This window comes from Pinus tabuliformis, chromosome 1_1 (genome assembly GCF_031772625.1).
Source record: "Pinus tabuliformis cultivar Carrire ecotype Pingquan chromosome 1_1, CPIR1, whole genome shotgun sequence".
NCBI lineage: Eukaryota > Viridiplantae > Streptophyta > Pinopsida > Pinales > Pinaceae > Pinus > Pinus tabuliformis.
In genome coordinates, this window is record NC_142297.1 from 533,257,682 (window position 1) to 533,278,896 (window position 21,215).

A 21,215-nucleotide genomic window follows, 5' to 3' on the forward strand; every position below is an offset into this window, starting at 1 on the left:
GTAGGTAGTCTTTGAGTCCATTCCTATGTGGCGCATTTAACAAGTTTCTAAACCCACTCCTATTTTACAGGAAAGTGTTGAATTGTGTTTAATATTGTTTGCAAGGAATTATTAGGTTGCTTCTTCATTGTGTGTTGTCCTAGGAGTCACATATTTTTTCCCTCAAACAATGAAGGTTCTATGGATGCTTATTTGTGAATACAATCTCTCTTACGAAGTAAAGGCTGCCAACAATGACTCATTTCAGCACATTTTTGATACCGATGGTTCCAAAATTTTTCTTTGTACGCACTTGTCCAATAATAATAAACTAGGATTCAAGACTGATTTACATGTCAAATTGATGTGAAGAAACCACACTATGTTCAAGGCTCTATCACACTTTGCAACTTTGCTAACTAAGCCAAGGAAGTTGAATTTGTTTAACTTGGCCATGTTAGTAGTAGTGATTGTAAGAAATGCCTTTGTTGCTTTCACAGGATTAGGAAAATATCTAGTGTGGTTGACATTCAAACTTGGCTTTTATTTGACAAACCTAACAACAGAGAGGGTCAATTTAGGTGTTGAGATTGGCAATATTAGGAATTTGAGCCATGGTTTGATTTTGACAAAATTATCATTTTCAATTGGGATAATAAGGATAAGAAGGTTGGAAAAACAAAGGTCGGGATAACTTAGGTACCATAATTGCTCCCTCATACATCCATATACCCAAGTGCGGGCTTCCCTTATTTTAGCTACCCTTCTACCATGACATGTGGCTTTGAGGCTTCCCCTGGTCCCCTCTCCATTCCATCATTGTATCACATGCCACCTACCACTTGATGGATGCACCATGGACATTTCACCTCCTTTAAAGGCTGAAACCACCTAAGAGGGTCCTTGGTTAACCCCCTTATTGAGCTTGGAGACACTTGTATATGTCAAAACCCACTATGGAAAGACATGCCACCATGAAGTGCCCAGTTGATTCCATGAATTCTAAAATCTTTAACTTGATCATTCTAATGATTTAATTATATAGGAGGGCAAGGGAACGCATTGGATCTTATGCATGATTGCAAGTGAGTCTCCACTTGGGGTTTGGTTTTCCGATACGGGGTCCAAGCCCTACTGAGGGTCACATTGGCACTTGTAGGCTGAGCATAGAGAGCCATGGGTCTCCACCATAGTAGAGAGAACTTAATGTATCCCCAGTACCATTTAGTGATTGCTCGTGTTCCACGTTTATGGATGAGATGATGCACCTGGATCAACATGCCCAACAGACTTCACATTGCACCATACATGTGGCAGAGGTACTAGGGTCCATAGTAGGATTTGTCTTACTGTAGGAGACAAAAGGAGGGTTTATGTCATCGTACTAACCCTTACATATGGTTTACAGGCATTATCGGTCCACTTGGAGACCCATGAGGATGTCGTTGTGTCCCCACCCCCACTTGGGGACACCACATGTGACATGCTTGGATATTAAGAGGCCAACCCCTTATTCACTATGTTTTGAGCTTATTCTCACACATTGGCACACTTTGGACTCCACTAGGCCTTTGCAATGGCCCAAAGACCCATCATGTTTAATATTTTGCCCTCTTGAAAGGCTTATTTTTCTATCTTGAGCTATCTTGGTGGGCTTGTCACCAAGGAATGTCATTGTTGCACATTATTTTATTATTTGGGGCTTAATTAGGCCTAATTAGGTAAATCGAACTCTTTAGAGAGGATATAAATTGGTGAGAGGCTCATTCATTCCCCTCATCATCACTTGTATTGGATTAGTATCTCTTGAGAGATTTTTGCACTTTTTTTTGGGATGAACTTTTTGGAGTTTCTTGATGCACTATGATGTTTTTATTTTTGTTATTGTCTTTGGAGATTCTTTCTAATGCAAAGTTGATGAATGGATATACTCTCTCTCTCATGTAAGTAAACTTTTAATGTTATTTTTGTTATCTTACTTGTCAAATGCATGTATATTGTTATCATTATTCTTGTATGGGTTGAATGTGATGCGAAAATTCTTTTGGGACCTTGAATAAGTGATGTAATGCATGTGTTTCTCTTGAGGGATTGGGTGAATTTTCCTAGAGGCACCTATTAGGTTGAAAGACCTCGAAACTTCATCTCTTTGGAAAATTTGAAGTATAAATCTCTAATAACCTAGTTGCTGCCCTGAGTAGGCTAGTGAAGGTGAATTAGGGCTCATTAGCTCATGAAATTCCTCGATCTAGGTGTATCTTGACTCCATTAAGCCCCTTAAGCAAGGCACTGATCCTGCGGTCCCAAGAGATTGTTGTTGTTATGTTCCTGCATTCTTCCGAGAGTTCATGTCCTAATTGGAGCCAGATATTACCCAACATCCGTGATCCGGATTTAAACAGGAACACAACAGATTACAGATATAACCATAAATACAGAGATGCAACGGAAATAATACTTCATTTCATTAATGTAAAATACTGAAATATGCTTACAAACAGAAATGGAAATAAACTAGCTCGGGCGATGGTAGCTTATCTCTGAGAAGAGATGTGGTGGCTACATGCCTCTGAACTATCTTACAATGAGGCTCGAAGGCCTATTTATTGTTGAGAAACAATGGAAAACCCTAAACATCCAAAAACCTAACCCTAGGAGATGAAGCGCCAAACTATGGGCCCTGTTTTGGGTAAATTGGTACATCAACTTCCCGGGGTCGTAACTTTGGCATACGATCTCCGTTTGATGCGCACAATACCTTGTTAGAAAGATCTATCCAAGGAATACAACTTTGGGATGAGAAACAACGGTCCATGGACCCATGTTGCTCCCATTTTTCCCAAAAAATGTCGTTTAGGGCCTCAAAAAGGTTCCGGAAGTTCATGACCTGAAAAATTGCTAAAAATAGTAAATTGTGCTACAATTAAGGAAACTGAAAAACTGAAAGAGATAGTTGTGGGGGTCCAAGTGGGATAAGGTGGTGGCCACCAACATCCACCTGGATCAATCCGTGGGTGGTATAATGGGAGAATTTTTTTCTCCTAAATTGTCCTCAACGGACAACCAATAGCCCCCTTGCAACCATCAGATAGTTCGATGTGCTATCGTCTTTGCCACCTGAGCCATCCATGTGGTCCCTCGCCCATCTGTTATGATCGTATGTTTGAAGGTGGGCCTCCCAACCTCAAATGTATGGCTTTTGATTGGTTTAATTTAGTAATTTTGTTTCAATTTCATGGACACTTTTGGGAATGGATTGGTAGGGGGATTCGGCGGAAAGAGTGGATTAGCTCTATACTCTTGTCTCCTCTACGCGATTTGGTGGTTAGCCTTGTATCCTAGCCCTGTGAGATCTCCTTTATTGCTATTAGCTTCAGAGCTGCCACTACATGGGAAATCTCAATTTTGGTTGTGGTCCTGCTTCCCGACACCGTATACGTCACCCCCTTCCGCTCATTACAACCCCATTCATCATATTTCCCATCTGGGGTCACATGTGTCCACTAGGTCCACAAAGGGTTAGCCTCCCTCTCCCCTTATCCACACTTTAGGTCGGGCTTGATACAATGCCCTAGAGGTTGATGTAGCTAAAAAGAAAATAAAAAAGCATATTTAATGGCCACTCTCAATAGGAAATTGTACCATAAAATGAAAATGATGGTTGGGACATAGAAATTTAGTATGTGTGGGCAAAAGCCAAACATGAGCTCTACCCCTTTTCATAGCCATCACCATAGTTCTTATGGGCTCTAAATGAGCCCACTCCATCATTAAGGAACCCATGATTGTCCCAACCCCTAGTGGGCAATGAATCGCTCCACTTTAAGGAGGTATCTGTTGCTATATCCTACACATCATGCTCTCATTCCCTGGAGCCCCAAGCAATTATAAACGAAAAATCAATATAAGGAAAAAAACATATGAAGAAGGGTGGAAAAACAAAGGTCGGGGTAGCTCATGTACCAAGATTGCTCCCTCCTACATCCATATACCCAAGTGTGGGCTTCCCTTATTTTAGCTACCCTTCTACCATTTCCCTTGGTCCCCACTCCATTCCATCATTGTATCACATGCCACCTGCCACTTGATGGATGTACCATGGACATGTCACCTCCTTTAAAGGCTGAAACCACCTAATAGGGTCCTTGGTTAACCCCCTTATTGAGTTTTGAGACACTTGTAAATGTTAAAGCCTACTATGGAAGGGCATGCCACCATGAAGTGCCCATTTGATTCCATGATTGTTAAGCTCTTTTACTTGATTATTCTAATGATTTGATTGTACTGGAGGGCAAGGGGACGCATTGGATCTTATGCAAGATTGTAGGTGGGTCTCCATTTTGGGTTTGGTCTCCTTATATGGGGTCCAAGCCCTCCAGAGGGTCACATTGGCACTTGTAGGATGAGTGTTGAGGGCCATGGGCCTCCACCATAGTAGAGAGCACTTCATGGATATCCAGTACCATTAAGTGATTGCTCGTGTTCCATCTTTATGGAGGAGGATGATGCACTTCATCACCATGCCCAGCCAACTTCATATTTCACCATACACTTGGCAGAGGTTACAGGGTCCAGATGAGGATGTGTCTCACTGTGAGAGACAAAGGTAGGGCTTATGTCATCATCATAGCCCTTGCCGATGGTTTACAGGCATTATCGATCCACTTGGAGACCCATGAGGATGTCATTGTGCCCCCACACCCACTTGGGGACACCATATATGACATGCTTGGATATGACAGGGCCAACCCCTTAGTCACTATGTTTGGAGCTTATTCTTATACATTGGCACACTTTGGACTCCACTAGACTTTCTCAATGGCCCAATGACCCATCATGTTTACTATTTTACCCACTTGAGAGGGTTATTTTTCTATTTTGAGCTATCTTGGTGGTCTTGTCACCAAGGAATGCCATTGTTACCCGTTATTTTATTATTTGGGGTTTAATTAGGCCTCATTAGGAAAATAGAACTCTTTAGAGAGGACACAAATTGGTTAGAGGTTCATTCATTCCTCTCATCATCACTTGGATTGGATTAGTATTTCTTAAGAGATTTTCGCACTTTTTGTTGGGGTGAACCTTTTGGAGTTTCTTGATTCACTATGATGTTTGGATTTTCGCCATTGTCTTTGGAGCTTCTTTCTAATGAAAATTTGATGAATGGGTATACTCTTTCTCTCGTGTAAGTGAATTTTTAATGTTATTCTTGTTATCTTACTTGTCAAATGCATGTTTATTGCTATCATTATCCTTGTATGAGTTAAATGTAATGCGGAAATTCTTATGGGACCTTGAATAAGTGATGTAATGCATGTGTTTCTCTTGAGGGATTGGGTGAATGTTCCTAGAGGCACCTCTTAGGTTGAAAGACCTCGAAACTACATCTCTTTGGCAAATTTGAACTATAAATATCTAATAACCTAATGTAATGCATGTGTTTCTCTTGAGGGATTGGGTGAATGTTCCTAGAGGCACCTCTTAGGTTGAAAGACCTCGAAACTACATCTCTTTGGCAAATTTGAACTATAAATATCTAATAACCTAGTTGCTACCCTGAGTAGGCTAGCGAAGGTGAATTAGCACTCCTTCGCTCACGAAGTTCCTCGAGCTAGGTGTATCTTGACTCCATTAAGCCCCTAAGCAAGGCACTGATCCTTGAATCCTCTTGGTGGTCGAATTTATCTTTCTTTTCTTTACTCTTCCCAATTCTAGGCCTAACCCTAGAGGGTCACCTAAGGCATTAATTGATTTTCATTGTATCCATCCAAAACCCTCGATTCTTGGTCCATTACTGCTTTGGGGTTATCTCTAGAGGTCTTCCAAGTTTAAGGCAAATCCGTTAGTGGAATCCCGAGATATAGCAAGCCCTAGTCATAAGACCAATTCTTGCCCTAGGTTGGTTTGGGTTAGTGTCCTCACTTGGATCATTGCATTCAAATCTCAAAAGAAAATTGGTCCTCTGATCCTATTCTCCTCCCTAATTATGTCAAGCCCCTCCTTGGTTGATCAAGTCCATACCCTTGGCCTAGTTTGGGTCTACTTGGATTCTTCGCGGTCCCACAACTTCATAACACAAATTCCACAAATATTACATAGAATCCATTTCTCTTCAAGGATCCTTAAGTCTAGGAAGCCCCTTGTTAAGGAATATTCCCCAAACCTAGGCTCAGGTGTCCTCTTTGCTCTTCCTAGAGAGCCTATCACCTAGATTTCAAAGCAAGCAAGCCAATTATTTGAGCCTCTCTTGAGAATAGGCTTTAGGAATAACCTCATATCTTATCATTGATCCTTCCATTCTTGTGATTCCTCTTATATCGAGACTCCTCCCATTGGTGAAAGTCCGTAAAAAGCAAGGATCTTTAGCTGAGGTGATAGTGGGATATCGCTCCATTGTTTCCCCTTGACCTAGTAGTTGCTCTATAGGATCACTTCTTAGGACCCCTACTGGTTTAAGCTGTAATAGGCCCCATGACCATGGCTCTTGTAATATTCTTTTTGGGAAAAATACAGAAATAATCATAGATGAACTTGAAACAATAAATAATAACAAAATAACAAAACCAACAATTAGATGCACATAAGACACCAACAAAATCACTCATACATTTTATTGTTTCACCTGAAAGATTACATCAGTAGGAAGAAACAATGGAACCTAGTTTTGCTAAGCGAGCAAAGCAAAAACCCAAAAAGATGCCTCTGACCCAAGTGAAGTTTGGCCCAAAATGATGATGTGTACTACCAAGTGAGTAATTTGCTGCTGGTTGGTTGATGTAATGATGAAGGCTGGCCTGGAAAATGCCTGGATCACTTTTAAAATACACCCACGAAATCCTCTCCAAAAACCTTGAAAAGCCCGAAAAGGTTTGGCTCAGAACCTGGAAGTGAGAGACCTCACCAAATAGTGCATATGGCCCAACTAAGCAGCTAATGCAGCCCTCTACAAGAAATAGTACTGCTGGAAATGGCCCCTATCTGTCCACTATCCTCCAAGGGAAACCACGAAACTCCAACTGCAAGAACTAACAACTCGTCCCATAAAAAGATTGCATAGGCTTTCCTCAGGGCGATCCACGAATTGCTGGAAATAGTGACTCAGACTCCACAAATTCTCTTCTCGCCTATGCGCAAGCTCAACCAAAATGCCAATGCCAGATAGAAGATTGAACCCCCAGAATTTCTCTCCACAACGAACCCTCCTTAAGATGAAATTGTGAGGCCAAGAGCTACAACCTCCATGCCCCATAAAATGCACACCTAGTTCAATTCTTATAAGATGATGCACAAGTGAAGCCCTAAAATGGACTCCTCTAGATTTCCAGCTAAGGAGACACTCAAATTTCTTCGAAACTGGCCCGAATTTAGCTTGAAATCCACGTGGTAAGAAACTCTCCAAACCCTTGCACTGAGCAGCTCACAAGAGGTTGATTTCATAAGTGTAATAGGCAAAGATGAGTGGAGTGGTTTTTTTTCTGCCCTCGTATACCTCATAGGCCCATTCACCCCCCTTGGTGGCCCCGATCTTCACATGTGAGTTTGACCCCCTTCTAGTGTTGCGACTTACTAGCTATGTGGTCCACAACTTAAGTTACCCCTTTTTTACATGGGACCCACTTATTATCCATATTTCCTCAAGTATAAGGTGCTAATATGTCCAAAGGTGATACCTTTTTCAATTTAACCCTTTTTTCCAAGGGACCAATTGGGCTAAGGGCTATCTCAATAACAGCTCATAAAATAGGGGATATTACAACACCTTGCCTTGAAGCCTTTCCCATCCATTATCATCTTTTTTCACAAACACCTATAGATAGAAGGGTTGACCTTAGACATTTCACTTCCTGTTAGGGGCTGAAAGCACCTAGACTTAATAGGGTTTACCATCTAGCCATCCCTAAAGCAAGTAGGGCACACTTTTACAGGGCAAGGCCTAGTTAGATATTTCACATCTAAGGGTCGACCTTTTACATATCGTGGGTTATTTAAAGTTGATGTTGACATATAGCTTTACTTATATTTTGAATTCACTAACTTAATTCTATAACATTAATAGTTCAAGTGAGATCCCATTTTTCGATATATTTGGCAATGGGATTAGGCCTAGCGCACCTCACAAGAGGAAGATAGAAATTTGGGTGTTTCTTAAGATTCCTATATGCTCTAACATTTTTTTCAGCACTTCAGCATATGGTCAAAGAAAAACCTTATACGATTTCCTCTTGAACCCCTACAGTTGGGAATTGTGGGATTCTAAGATTCAAAGTTAAAAGGGGAATGGGTCTTGTTACCCACTAAAAAGTGGGTAACACACAGGGGAAAATTTTCTCCTCTTTGGATAGCTAGATAACCGTCAACCCTATTGAACAACCCTTGACATGATGCATGGACCCTCCACATATGCTCATTTTGTTGACTTTTCACATCTTGTTGGTTATTTAAAATTGATGTTGACATACAAATTTACATGTATTTTGCATTCACTAACTTAATTCTAACATTAATAGTTAAAATGAGATCGTTTTTCAGTATGTTTGGCATTGGGATTAAGCTTAGCACACCTCACATGAAGAAGATGCAAATTTGGGTGTTTCTTAATATTCCAAGATGCTCTAGCTTTTTTTTCAGCACTTCAGCATATGCTCAAAGCAAAACCTTTTATGTTTTTCTCTTCAACCCCCACAGTTATGAATTGTGGGATTCTAAGATTGTTACAAGGGGAAAGGGTCATGTTACCCACCAAAAAGGGGGTAACAAACAAGACAAAATTTTCTTCTCTTTGGATAGCTAGACAAGCATCAACCCTATTGAAAAACCTTTGACATGATGCCATGGACCCTCCACACATATGCTCTGGTCAGACTTGTCTCATCATCTGACATTCCTTTTTAAAGGAAGGTGGGTCATCATTTGGAAGGTACTTTAACCATCTTGCAATCATGTGGTTTTGCTTAGTGTGTTGGGCATTTTAGCATGAATTAAGAAGACATCTAGATTATTGATTGATCTTTACTATAAATTTATTCTCTCACTTCACCATGGGGTTTAGTTTTTGACCCTATTCCAGTGGGACCTCCTCTGAGGTCTCAGGGTTATAGGAAGGGCACTTCTTTAGGAGACTTGGATTGAAGTAACGTGTCCATGTCGCTCCATACTCACCACTTTCCATTATTCCTTGGATCTCACCTCCATTCTTTGGGACGTTGAAAATAGCAACAAGAAATGATAAAAATAGAATCTAGAAATTCCAGTTTAATTTGTCCTTGAATTAAATTGAAAATTAAAATCAAATTCTTTTCTCATAGAAACTTGTAATAGTTAACTAAGTTAAGTTGACTTATTTAACTTAGGAATTTCGAGTTGAAAGTCTTTTTGAAGTCATGTATATGTTCTCTATATATTTAGGGGTCCAGTATGAGTTAATTGTGAGTTGTAATTAGACAACTCAACTGACTGAGTTAAGTTAAATTAGTTCCAAATTGTTTGAGGAACTAATAGTGAGTTAACAGTCACTTGGTGCACTAATGCACTCAACTAGTGCTACTCTAGTTAACTGAAGATTCCCTCATCAGAAACTCATGCATGTCGATTTTGAGAAAAAAACAGTTGAGACTAGAGTGTAGGGACAATGTACTATTTGTTGTATAATTCTTTGAGTTACACTGATAGTGGATGCATTCAAGAATTGATCCTTAAGGGATTGCATAGTTTTTAGAGGCTTGATTTGCCTTTAAATACAAGCTATCCTCCATAGGAATTACACATTGGAATAGAGACTTGGAGAGCTTGTGAAGAGGCTAAGTTTTGGCCTTGAGCTTGCTTATGCGTTGGGAGATTGATCACACTGAGTGCTGGGATTGTTCTTGTGAGAACAAACATTGTCTTATCATCTTGGATTTCTGATTTAATGCAATACATATAGTGGGGTTTTGAGTTGTGGTTTTCCCCGGAAATTTATTGTGTTACGTGCCATTGATTATCTTCCTCTTGTTGATTATTGTTTTGCTAGACCTTTATGGCCTTTTGCTGGAAAGAGTAGAAGTAGATTCTTGTCTCTTGCTTTAGATAATTGCATTACCTTATGAATCTACAAGATTTTCTACATGGTATTAGAGCTGAGAACAATATACTAGAGGATATTTCAAAGTTTTTTGTTTTGGGTCGCGAGTCTGCAAAGTAGATATGAAAATTGTTGTAGAAAATTTCCAGAAACAAATGACATATCTAGATTACTTGCGAAAATACCCAAATTCAAAAAAAACATTTGTCGAATCGAAGTTCGGATGAGGGAGATATCCCTGATTTAAAATAAGCTCTTTTTCTAGAAAATTCCGTGATGATGGGATAGATGAAACAAATTGGTGTGCTAGCCAAGAACTTGTATTCTCTTGAGGATGCATGCAAAGCCTTAAGGAGCAAGGCAAAGGTTAGAGACTTGGTGGTTGAGAGGGAGAGTAAATTTCCTTTCAACATGTAGCCCCAGAAGAAGTCTCAGAAGCAGCTTCAAGAAGTTGTGTAGCAGCCACAACTAGAGACGCCGAGAGGAGACCGAGTGGAGGCATCCAGTCATGCAGAGACCTCTAGTAGGGGGGAATTTTGAGCCAAGTGGGCAGAGGGATCACATGCAGCCATACCTCTAGGTGTGAGGTGGGGCGATTTGAAGTGATAGTCCCAAGAGGGTTGAAATTGGGCAGGGTCCATTGAGTGGTTTTATCTCATGGATCGTACCTTGCTACGGGAGCCCAAAGTACATAGTAGCGGGAGGAATTAGTGGGATTGATGCAGTCAGAGATCAAAGTGACAGAGGCTAGAGTAGTCAGATACTGAAGAAGTGTAGAGAGGGTTGACAACAGTGCAGAAAGGCAGAGTCAACAGAAGCGCAGAGTTTTCAGTCAATAGAGGCAATAGTAGTCAAAGAATTTGATGACAAAGGCATCATTTTGATTCAGGTTTGATGTTTTATTGTTGTTGGAGTTGCTGGAGCAACAACAATAGAGAGAAGTGTTGCATGCAAAACATTCCAAAGCTTTAGGATCGGGATCGAGTTGAATTCCTTTCTTGTTGAGAGGTAATGTTGAAAATAGCAACAAGAAATGGTAAAAACAAATAGAGTCTAGAAATTCGAGTTTAATTTGTCCTTGAATTAAATTGAGAATTAAAATCGAATTCTTTTCTCATAGAAACTTGTAATAGTTAACTAAGTTAAGTTGACTTAGTTAACTTAGGAATTTTGAGTTGAAAGTCTTTCTGAAGTCATGTATATGTTCTCCCTATATTTGAGGGGTCTAGTATGAGTTAATTGTGAGTTGTAATTAGACAACTCCGTTTACTAAGTTATGTTCAGTTAAATTAGTTCCAAACTGTTTGAGGAACTAATAGTGAGTTAACAGTCAGTTGGTGCACTAATGCAATCAATTAGTGCTACTCTTGTTAACTGAAGATTCCCTCATCAGAACCTCATGCATGTTGATTTTGAGAATGACCCAGTTGAGACTAGAGTGCAGGGACAATGTACTATTTGTTGTATAATTTTTTGAGTTGCACTGATAGTGCATGCATTCAGGAACTGATCCTTAAGGGATTGCACAGTTTTTAGAGGCTTGATTTACCTTTAAATACAAGCTATCCTCCATAGGAATTACACATTGGAATAAAGATTTGGAGAGCTTGTGAAGAGGCTAAGATTTGGCCTTGAGCTTGCTTATGAGCTGGGAGATTGATCATACTGAGTGCTGGGGTTTTTGTTGTGAGAACAAGCCTTGTATTATCATCTTGGATTTCTGATTTAATGCAATACAGATAGTGGGGTTTTGAGTTGTGGCTTTCCGCGGATATTTATTATGTTATGTGCCATTGATTATCTTCCTCTTGTCGATTATTGTTTTGCTCAATCTTTATGGGCTTCCATTGTAAAGAGTAGAACTAGATTCTTGTCTCTTGCTTTAGCAAATTATATTAGCTTGTGAATCTACAAGATTTTCTACACGGGATTGCAACCATTGGTTCATTTGGGTTGGCACTCTCTTATCCTCAACCTTGAGTTCAGGTCAGAAACTTTTCCCCAAGAGGTTGATGCACCTAAATGAACAATAAAGCATAAAATTGCCACATTGAAAGAAAAAGAATGTTAAAATGCAAAATATGGTTGGGACAATAAATTAACATGTGGGAGAAAGCCTAACATGAGCTCTACCTTCATTATACATCACTTAATTCCCAGAGCACTAGATGCCCCACACATTAAAAGTGAAACCCTTGTAATGTCCCAACCCTGATGAGTGATAAACTGCTTCAAGGGGTAATAAAGGCTAAATCACTCAAATGCAAGCTTGGGCACTTGAGCTATGCACCTTATCAAAGAATTATAAAAAATAAGTAAAGGGCACATTAGATGGGTGGAAAAATCAAGTCGAGCAGGGTAACTCATGCCTTCACAATTGCTCCCTCCATACATTTGTATACTTAGGATGTTGGATCCCATAAGTTGGCCCCATGACCATGACACCTTGCCTTGAAGCCTTTCCCATACATTATCATCATTTTTCACGAACTTTCATGGATTGAAGGGTTGAACATAGACATGTTATGTCTCCTTCGGGGCTGGAAGCACATACACCTAATAGGGTTTACCATCTAGCCGCCCCTAAAGCAAGTAGGGAATATTTTTACAGTACAAGGTCTAGTTAGATATTTCAAGGTGATCTCAATTTGAAGAGTTACTATGCCCTTCACATAATTAAGTATGGTCAACAATGATGTATCTATGGTTATTGTCCATAATGATTGGTGACTTTATTGGGCTTTGAGTTTATTTTGCTAGATGGATCAACATCACACCAACAGAGGCTTCTAGGGATGATTTTACCTCCCTTTTAGCAAAGCAATATAGGTTGTACCATCCAAAACAAAGAGATAGTTTGATCTTGATGATGTAGCATTTCCCCCTTTGAGCATAGTGTTGTGGTTAATTTTTGTTTCCACATGATACCAGAGACCTAGATGATTCCCCAGATGTTGAAACGTTGAGCCCATGATGCCTAGATTTAGAGATGTAGTTGAACCGTTGATGTGCCTAGTGGACCCTGGATGCGCCCAGGTTGGCCTTGACATTATTTGATGGGTATCATTGGATATAGAGTTTTGATGAGAATGGCCATCCTTGAGATGACTTGGGAGAGCTTATACACTACCATGGAGCCCCAATGCTTTGGTTGTTTAGTGCCACGTCACCCAATTATTGACGGTTAGCACATGACCCTCGATCAATTCATGTAGTAGGAAGCATTTTAGCCCTTACCCTCCTTTTGAGGGCTTTTATTGAGCTCTTTTGGAGCATGTTGTCACATTGGTGTAGCATTTATTCCCACATTTGTAGCATTTTATGGCTATTTTATCTTGTTTAAGCTATATGAGGTTGCCTTGTAATCTCTTTGTTTTGTCACACTCATTGAAGAACTTGTAATTAGGGCTTGTAGGCTAATATTTTATTTGTAAAAGTGAGATATATACCTCTTATAAATAGAGGATACAATCACTTCCCATTCATCATCACACCTGAGATTCAACCTCCTTTAGTGAGTGCGAATTACCCTTGTCTATTTTGCTCCTTGTTAAAATGTGATTTTTATGGAGCATCTTTGTATTGGAGATAAAATTTTACATTGGAGACGTCTTTTTTGGATTGAAAGAAAGGCTTTCTTGTTGGAAATTGTAAGTTTGTTGCATATCTTTCTATATTTTTGAATGTGAATGAATATATGCTAGGGTTTCTAAATGTTTCATGATTAAATGCTTGTGGTTTATTAGAAATCTTGTTGAAATTTTGCATGCTTAAATTATTCCTCCATGAAACCTATAGAAGAACTCTTAGGTTGCATCTTCTATATTTAATTTCTCCCCTCACAAAGAAGATAGCTAGTGTTTTGGAAGAGGAAAATTATTTTTCCCCCTTCAAGTATTTTACATTCTTCTTTGAAGTTCGCTCCAAAACTGCATTAGCCCAAGGAGGATTAGGCACTGGTTAGGGTTTGTGTTAATAAAAAATTATCAAAACACCAAAAGTTCTCTTTTTCTTCATCTCCTAGGCTTCTCAAGGCAAGTCACTAGTGCTTTTTCTAGGGCAGAATTGGTATAGGTTGAGTTGGGGGTAGACATTAGTGGATGAAACTCCATTTTTGCCTTTGTTTTACTTATAAATGAAAAATCTAGCATTTATTGATTCAAAATCTCTCGAATTAGAGTTGATGTCACCTTTTCAAGCTCCTTTATGTCATTAAAACTCTAGTCCCTTGCTGAGCTTCAACTTGAAGCCTATTTAAGGGTTTCCTTGTTTCCTTTGTTGGCCTAAATTCTGCATGTTAGGATGCTCCTCTATCACTGTATATTTATAAACCCTAGCCTGTAGTATTAGTCCTAAATCCTTCCTTTGACTCCTACATGTTAGGATGCTCCTCTATCGCTGTATATTTATAAACCCTAGCCTGTAGTATTAGTCCTTGACTAGTTTAGGGTTAAAATATTTGTTTCTTTATACACAAGACTTGAGCCTATTTTGTTTTGAAGTATCTTTCCCTAGGCTTTCATATCACATTGAGCTCTCTCATTATAAAACCCTCATAGGTGAATACACAGAAGCTTCCCTTCTTGTGAAATTCCACTAGACAGCAGTAGGACGATGGCTGAGGTGACAGTGGGAATCTTTCCTCATTGTTGCCATAACATCTGGCCCTTGCCTTGTGAGTCCTGTCACAAGGTATGCTAGATTTTTCAGCAACAGGTCAAATCACGCTGCCAGCTAGTTGACACCTATATGATTCCTAGTGGTGCTAAATGATTGAAAACATCTACTGATAACAATGGTTCAAGCCTCACTGATTAAACTTACGATTCTTGGATTCAGCTGAGTTAGTGTGATGAGATGAGCCATTTACTCAATTGATTATGATATGGTGATTTGTCGACTCCAAGACTATTTAGAACTTCAATGTCTATGGAATTTCCCACATAAATTTAAATATTAGATATTTCAAAAATTATTTCTAGATGCCAATTGGCTATTTATCCTTAAGCTATATTCATCATTACATTCTATATACATGAATAAACTTCTACATATTTTGTTGTTAATGGTTTGGATTTACATTGATGTACCTGAATATACGATTTTTCAGTCATAATTTGAATATTTGATGCTATATGTAGTCCACTGCTTTTTCAAACCCAGTTTTTAGGCCAGTCCTGTCTAGTTTCAGTTTGGTTCATGATTATGGAAATTCCAGTTCCCATCAGGTTCTGTTTCTGATAACTTTCCCTTGGATTGCCTTTTTTTTGTGCGCGCAAAAGAAACTACACAATTTTTTGTCGTAGTGGGATTGAAACTCATTGGACATCTTGCGTTAGGGATTTTGAGGTAAGAATCATTATGGGGTGGGGGCCTGAAAATCCAACATGTGGTAGTTGTGGTTAACTCCCACCTATCTGCTGGACCACGGCCCAACTGATATCTTGGATTGCATTTCCCAAATCATTTTCCTATTTGGCTCGCTGATATCTAGTATACTGGCATATAAAGATTGGAATCTAGCCATTTATTTGCTTTGTCGGTTAGCATTAGCCATTTTATTTGTAGTCTTCGAACATGCAAAAATTCAGTGCCCATCCCTCATTTTGTAACTTAATATCGTAATGACTCTCTAGCTTCCGATTGGATTGGTTATCGGCCTTTCACGTTAAACTGATTACCAGTTATGAATCCCCTTATCGGACTTTCACGTTAAACTGATTACCAGTTCTGAATCCCCTTCTATAGTGGATTTATATCCCAATTTCATTCAAGCTTTTATGCCATATATTAAAGCATAAAATTTAAGCTTCATTGTTCATATTTTAGCCAAGAGTCTGCATATAGTTTGAAACAATTTCTTCATTATGATTTGGAATAACTCGTCCAATATCCACAGGACCTGGATTACCTGTTGCTGTTTCATCAAAATTCGATCCAGTTTTCTCTTTTCTAGGATTTACAGTAGCTGTTCTTTGCCCTTCCTGAGAAACTGTCAGCTGTCCTTTATCAGAAAATGATGCACATTTTACCCCTGTTATATGATAGTCAAATACCTGACCTCAATATGGGTATAAAAAAATATGTCCTTTGTGTTGGAATACATTACAGTTGCATAAAGCTAACTCTGTTTATAAAAATCCTGTTATTTTGGGTCATAGCATAATGCCAATGTTTCTTATTTATTACCTTAACAAAATCTTCCTATGAACAATGATTAATTGTTTGCTATGTTAATCTAGTGATGTAATGCTTCCTCTATACACCTGCTTCCTTTCGCGTTGAAATAATAAATACCAGGATGAACCTTGTGTAAAATAAAGGTATCGAAAAATATTTTTAGTGCTAAAATCTAATGATGTAGATTGTTGGGCTTAAGATTACCATGACCTGCTGTACATGTTTTAACACTTTTCCAAAGTCTTTTTATGATATGGTCGGTGCTGACGCTCTTTCTGTCTTTATGGAAATTTTGTTGTTTGGGGTCATAGCATAATGCCAATATTTCCTATTTATTACCTTAAAAACATCTTCCTAAGCACAATGACTAATTGTTTGCTATGTTAATCTAGTGACGTAATGCTTCCTATATACGCCTGTTTACCTTCAAGATTTGAAAAAAAAATACCAGGTTGAACCTTGAGTAAAATAGAAGGTATTGAAGAATAGTTTTACTGCGAAAATCTAATGGTGTAGGTTGTTGGGCTTAAGATTACCATGGCCTGCTATCCATGTTTTAATACTTTTCCAAGGTCTTTTGATGATATGGTCGGTGATAATGCTCTTTCTTCATTGCATTAATTACCTTCTGCTGTTGTTGGTGAGCTCTAGATGCTTTAATTTTGCAGGATAGTTGCCATGATATTACATGAACTTTCTAAATTTTGTTTCATAGAGTGGCCTTGAGCTACTTCAATTTTGCAGAATAGTTGACATGATATTCCACAAGAATTCTAACGTTTGTTGCATAGATTCAATCCTAGTGCTTGACGTACTTTCATTTTGCAAAGTTTTTTATACAAAACTGAATTTTTTATACAAAGCTCCTTGATGGCTCTTTCAGGTTAAATATATCCCAGAGAGGTTTGAGTCCGTAGAGGAGTACCTTGGCTCTTTTATTACACCTCTCATAGAAGAAACGAGGGCTGAACTCCACAATACTCTTAAATCTATCTCTGAAGCTCCAAATGCAGCTGTAAACTTTACAGAAAAAATACGGCCATCAAAAGGTGCAGTGGTGGAATACAAAATGCTTATTGACAGAGAATATGATATGGGAGAGAGGGAGGGAAAACAAAGCTTAATTCTCAAACCAAAGGATATTCTTATACTCTCGTCAAGAGTACCTCAGTATGTGGAAGACCTTCGGGACTACATGCTAGCTGTCGTAAGTAGAACTGAGTTTCAATGTGAAGATACAGATGGTAAGAATCAGGATAGCAATATGTTGGAGGTGAGAGCATATGTTCCAGATATGCATCCATTTTGCTCCCAAAATAGCAACACAGAGGATAAAATTTTTGGTATTTATGTTGGTCATCTGTCTACAAATTTGCGAATCTGGAGAGCTTTGCTTACTGACTTGGACGATCAAACAAATTGGACTATTATGCTTGACAAGGCAGTACACTGCAATAGAGAAGTATGTACTTTAAATGTTTGAGGCCTTTATAGGACTTTCAATATTTCTTTTTTGTCAATTGGTTTTGACTCTTGAGTGAACTGTAATGTAGTGGACAAACCAGTGAATGAGGTCTAACCTGACTAGGTTTTGCAGGACTCTAATGAAGCCTTAGTTGAAGAAAATGAAAATGACATAGAAAGATTCAGAAGCAAGCATTTTGAGTCCCACAAGTTGAATGTTCCTCAGATATCTGCTGTAGTTAGTGCAGTGAACGCTGTTAAAAACAAAGAGCATCCATGTATAAAGCTGATCCAAGGCCCCCCTGGAGCAGGGAAGACCTCGATGCTGGTTTCACTTCTTTCCGTTTTACTCCATCGGAGGTACAGAGTACTTGTGTGTGCACCAACGAATGCTGCAATATCAGAAATCGCAATGAGGTTCCTGAACGTAGTTAGAAGTCCTTCAGACCAGTGCCCTAATACAGATAATTTATCTTGTATTCTGACTTCAAGTGACCTTGTACTAGTTGGAAATGAGGAGCGGTTGAATGTTGAAGGTCATCTGGGGAATATATTTCTTGAATGTCGAATGAATCGTCTGAAAAATTGTTGTCAGCCACTGAAAGGATGGAGGAAGATTGTGACATATCTTCTTGATTTTCTTGAATCGGCAATCTCACAATATGAAGCACAGCAGAAGGATGCAATTAATTTTCTACAGTTCATCAGAGAGAGCTTGGAAAAATTAGCCTCAGACTTTTTTAACAGTGCAAAAATTTTATTAAATGATTATCCAGGATCAATCTCAGAGAAACAGAACCTGGATTGCCTATTTAAAGTAGTTGAGCATTTTGTAAATCTAATTCAGGAAAATGCACTCGAGGAAAAAAGCCTTCGAGAATGTTTTTCTGGTAATGGAGAATTCTGTAAAGAAGCATCAAGGTGCACAGCGAATTTTAGAGAGAGTGTGATTAACAATAAGAATCTCTTTAAAGAATCCCTCTGCTCGAGTAGAAGTGAATGTATGCATTTCCTAAAAAGAGAGTTATGTTGTGAAAGAACACTCCCCAACCAAGATATTTTGAAACTTTGTTTGTCGCGTGCTAAGGTGGTATTTTCAACCGTAACATCTTGTGGGAAAAAGTACATGAACTTGGCAGCACCATTTGACTGTTTGATTATTGACGAGGCCGCCCAGCTCAAAGAGGCTGAATCTACAATTGCACTACAAATTGCAGGTATAACACATGCATTTATGATAGGAGATCCGACACAGCTGCCTGCAACAGTAATCAGTAAGGTTTGTTTTCAATGGCTTTTCTGAAGGACTTTTCTTTATTTAACTTTGCCACTAGTTCTTGTAAAGTTTCTAAGTCTATGTTTCGATTGGTTCATCAGCTTGCAGAAAAAATGAACTATGGAAGAAGCCTCTTTGAAAGATTGGAGAAACTTGGACACTCGGTCCATATTTTAAATATACAATATCGCATGCATCCATGGATAAGTCTTTTCCCAAATAGAGAGTTTTATGATAACAGTATCAAGAATGGTCCCAACGTTGAAGTGGAGCCATATGGTTATACCTATCTCACGTCTGAAATGTATGGAGCATATAAATTTATTAATGTTGCAGACGGAAGAGAAGAGGAAGATAAATTTGGGATGAGTAAAAGGAACATCATAGAGGCTGTTGTTGTCAAGTACATACTCTCTAAATTGTACAAAGGTGATACCTTTTTTCTGTTTTACTTATATATGAAGATGCAACTTTTATTTATTTTTCGATGTCCTAATTAGATAATGTCCAAATTTGTAAATTATTGTTGAGAAACGTTTTTTCCAATTTCAAGTTACATATCTGTACTGAAACCCCCCGGAATGGACATGTTTTGAAGAGTATGCCGTGATTTATGTACTAATATGTTTATTAGTTAGTTAATTTGGTCCTTGATAAGTAATAGTTTCTGTGCATGTTGGCCAAGGGAAAGTGAAAAAAGAAGAAATGACATTCTCAAACTGCGCATTCTCATTGTTAAATTAAAGGAGAAAAAGCAAAGAAATGCAAAATGCTCTATGAGTTGACTTTCATATTCTTCCTCTTTTTTTAATTGAATGAATGCTTCATATGAATCCTGTAAAACTTTGCCAACTTATGATTGAGGGCTTAATACTACCGGGGTGTGAACTTGTGTTATTAACACGGTGACACTACATTTCCACCACTAGACCACAATTCAGTGGACTAAAACACAGTCATGAAGTGAAGTATCAAGTCTGTTTCTGGTCCAACTAGTCAATGACTAGGAATCTTCAAATAATTTATTGCAAACTTTTGAGAGGGAATCTTTGTTATTCAACATTTTGCTACTTTGGCATAATTTTCTCTTCTTTTCTGTTATTTTTTATTAATTTTTTCATCGTTTTTTTTTCTTTTAGATAAACATTCAATTCTAGGACTTTAGAGGTGGGCTTTTTATTGAAGTAGTACATATTTCTTTTTTTATTTTTCCTTTCTCTTTACCTGTCAGCTTATTATTTTGGCTTGATTTGACTGGTTTGCATGATTTTTCCCTTTCTTCATTCAAACTTTTTATGATGACATTTGACAAACTATTCATAAGTCGGGGAACTGAAATGTATATAGATGAGATGGAAATGTAAGGGGAACCGCAGAAATTGTTAATTATGGAGGTGATGTGATTATGCCACATACTTTGATCCCTTGTAATACCTGGTGGCCCAAGACAAGACACATCAATCTGAGAACAATTATGTTCCCTTCCCTGTAATATCCCGTTTCAGGGATATTCCCCAAACCCCAGTAAACCTCAGCCAAATACATACAAATGATGTAGTAACCGGGAAGCTCAGAGTGATAAAAATAACAGTGGTGCAACATATAATAATGTAAACATGAAATATAAGCAGATACTCAAGAAATGTAGAGAGAAATGCTAAGCCATTTTATTATACTGAGTAATGGAATGAGTACAGGAGGTGATCGGAAGATGGCACCTCGACTTGCACAAGGCAAGTGAAGAAATACACTCTGAATAGTAAATGAATGGCCTCTCTTTGAATTGCGTCCAAGCTGCTGGAGAACTGCCGTGCTGCGGCTACTGCTGGAAATCAAATGAGGATTTGGCGTTGTTCCCCTCCTCAAAAAACGCTGAAACTCTGGAATCAGACTCTACACAAGAAACCCAGAAAATCAGAAAGCTTTTCTGAAATAGCCGACCCCTGATAATCACCCCCTTGGGGATCTACGCTGTTCCTCATGGCTCTGCGCTGCCACTGAGTAGAATCCTCCAAAACTCTGCCCGAAACTCTGCCAAAATCCTCCAATATGCAAGGGCCGGCCCCTTGTTCAATCTCCCAGCTCAAATCCTCCACAAAGCCCCCAATCCGGAAATACCTCCAGAAGAACTGCGTCCCTCTCTCTCAAGATTGCGCAGTCCTTAAATGCTCAGCTCCCCCTCAACGCCAAAGATCAATCCTACTGCAAAAGACTGCTGAAAACTACCTTGCCCGAGTATGCACTCGAAGTCCCCCA

The 21,215-nt window shown here is 38.8% G+C and overlaps 1 protein-coding gene across 3 annotated transcripts in view; it reads left to right on the forward strand.

The window, feature by feature from the left end:
- LOC149214141 (uncharacterized) overlaps positions 1-21,215 on the forward strand; it is a 515,106-nt gene that overhangs the window by 18,957 nt on the left and 474,934 nt on the right. For 2 of the 3 annotated variants that reach the window (XM_089392204.1, XM_089392206.1), the window contains exons 2-4: positions 17,103-17,681; positions 17,808-18,962; positions 19,061-19,388. In XM_089392204.1, coding sequence (XP_089248330.1) covers positions 17,103-17,681; positions 17,808-18,962; positions 19,061-19,388 — 2,062 coding nt within the window. The remainder of the gene's footprint in view (positions 1-17,102; positions 17,682-17,807; positions 18,963-19,060; positions 19,389-21,215) is intronic. The other variant, XM_089392205.1, reaches the window with a different exon arrangement.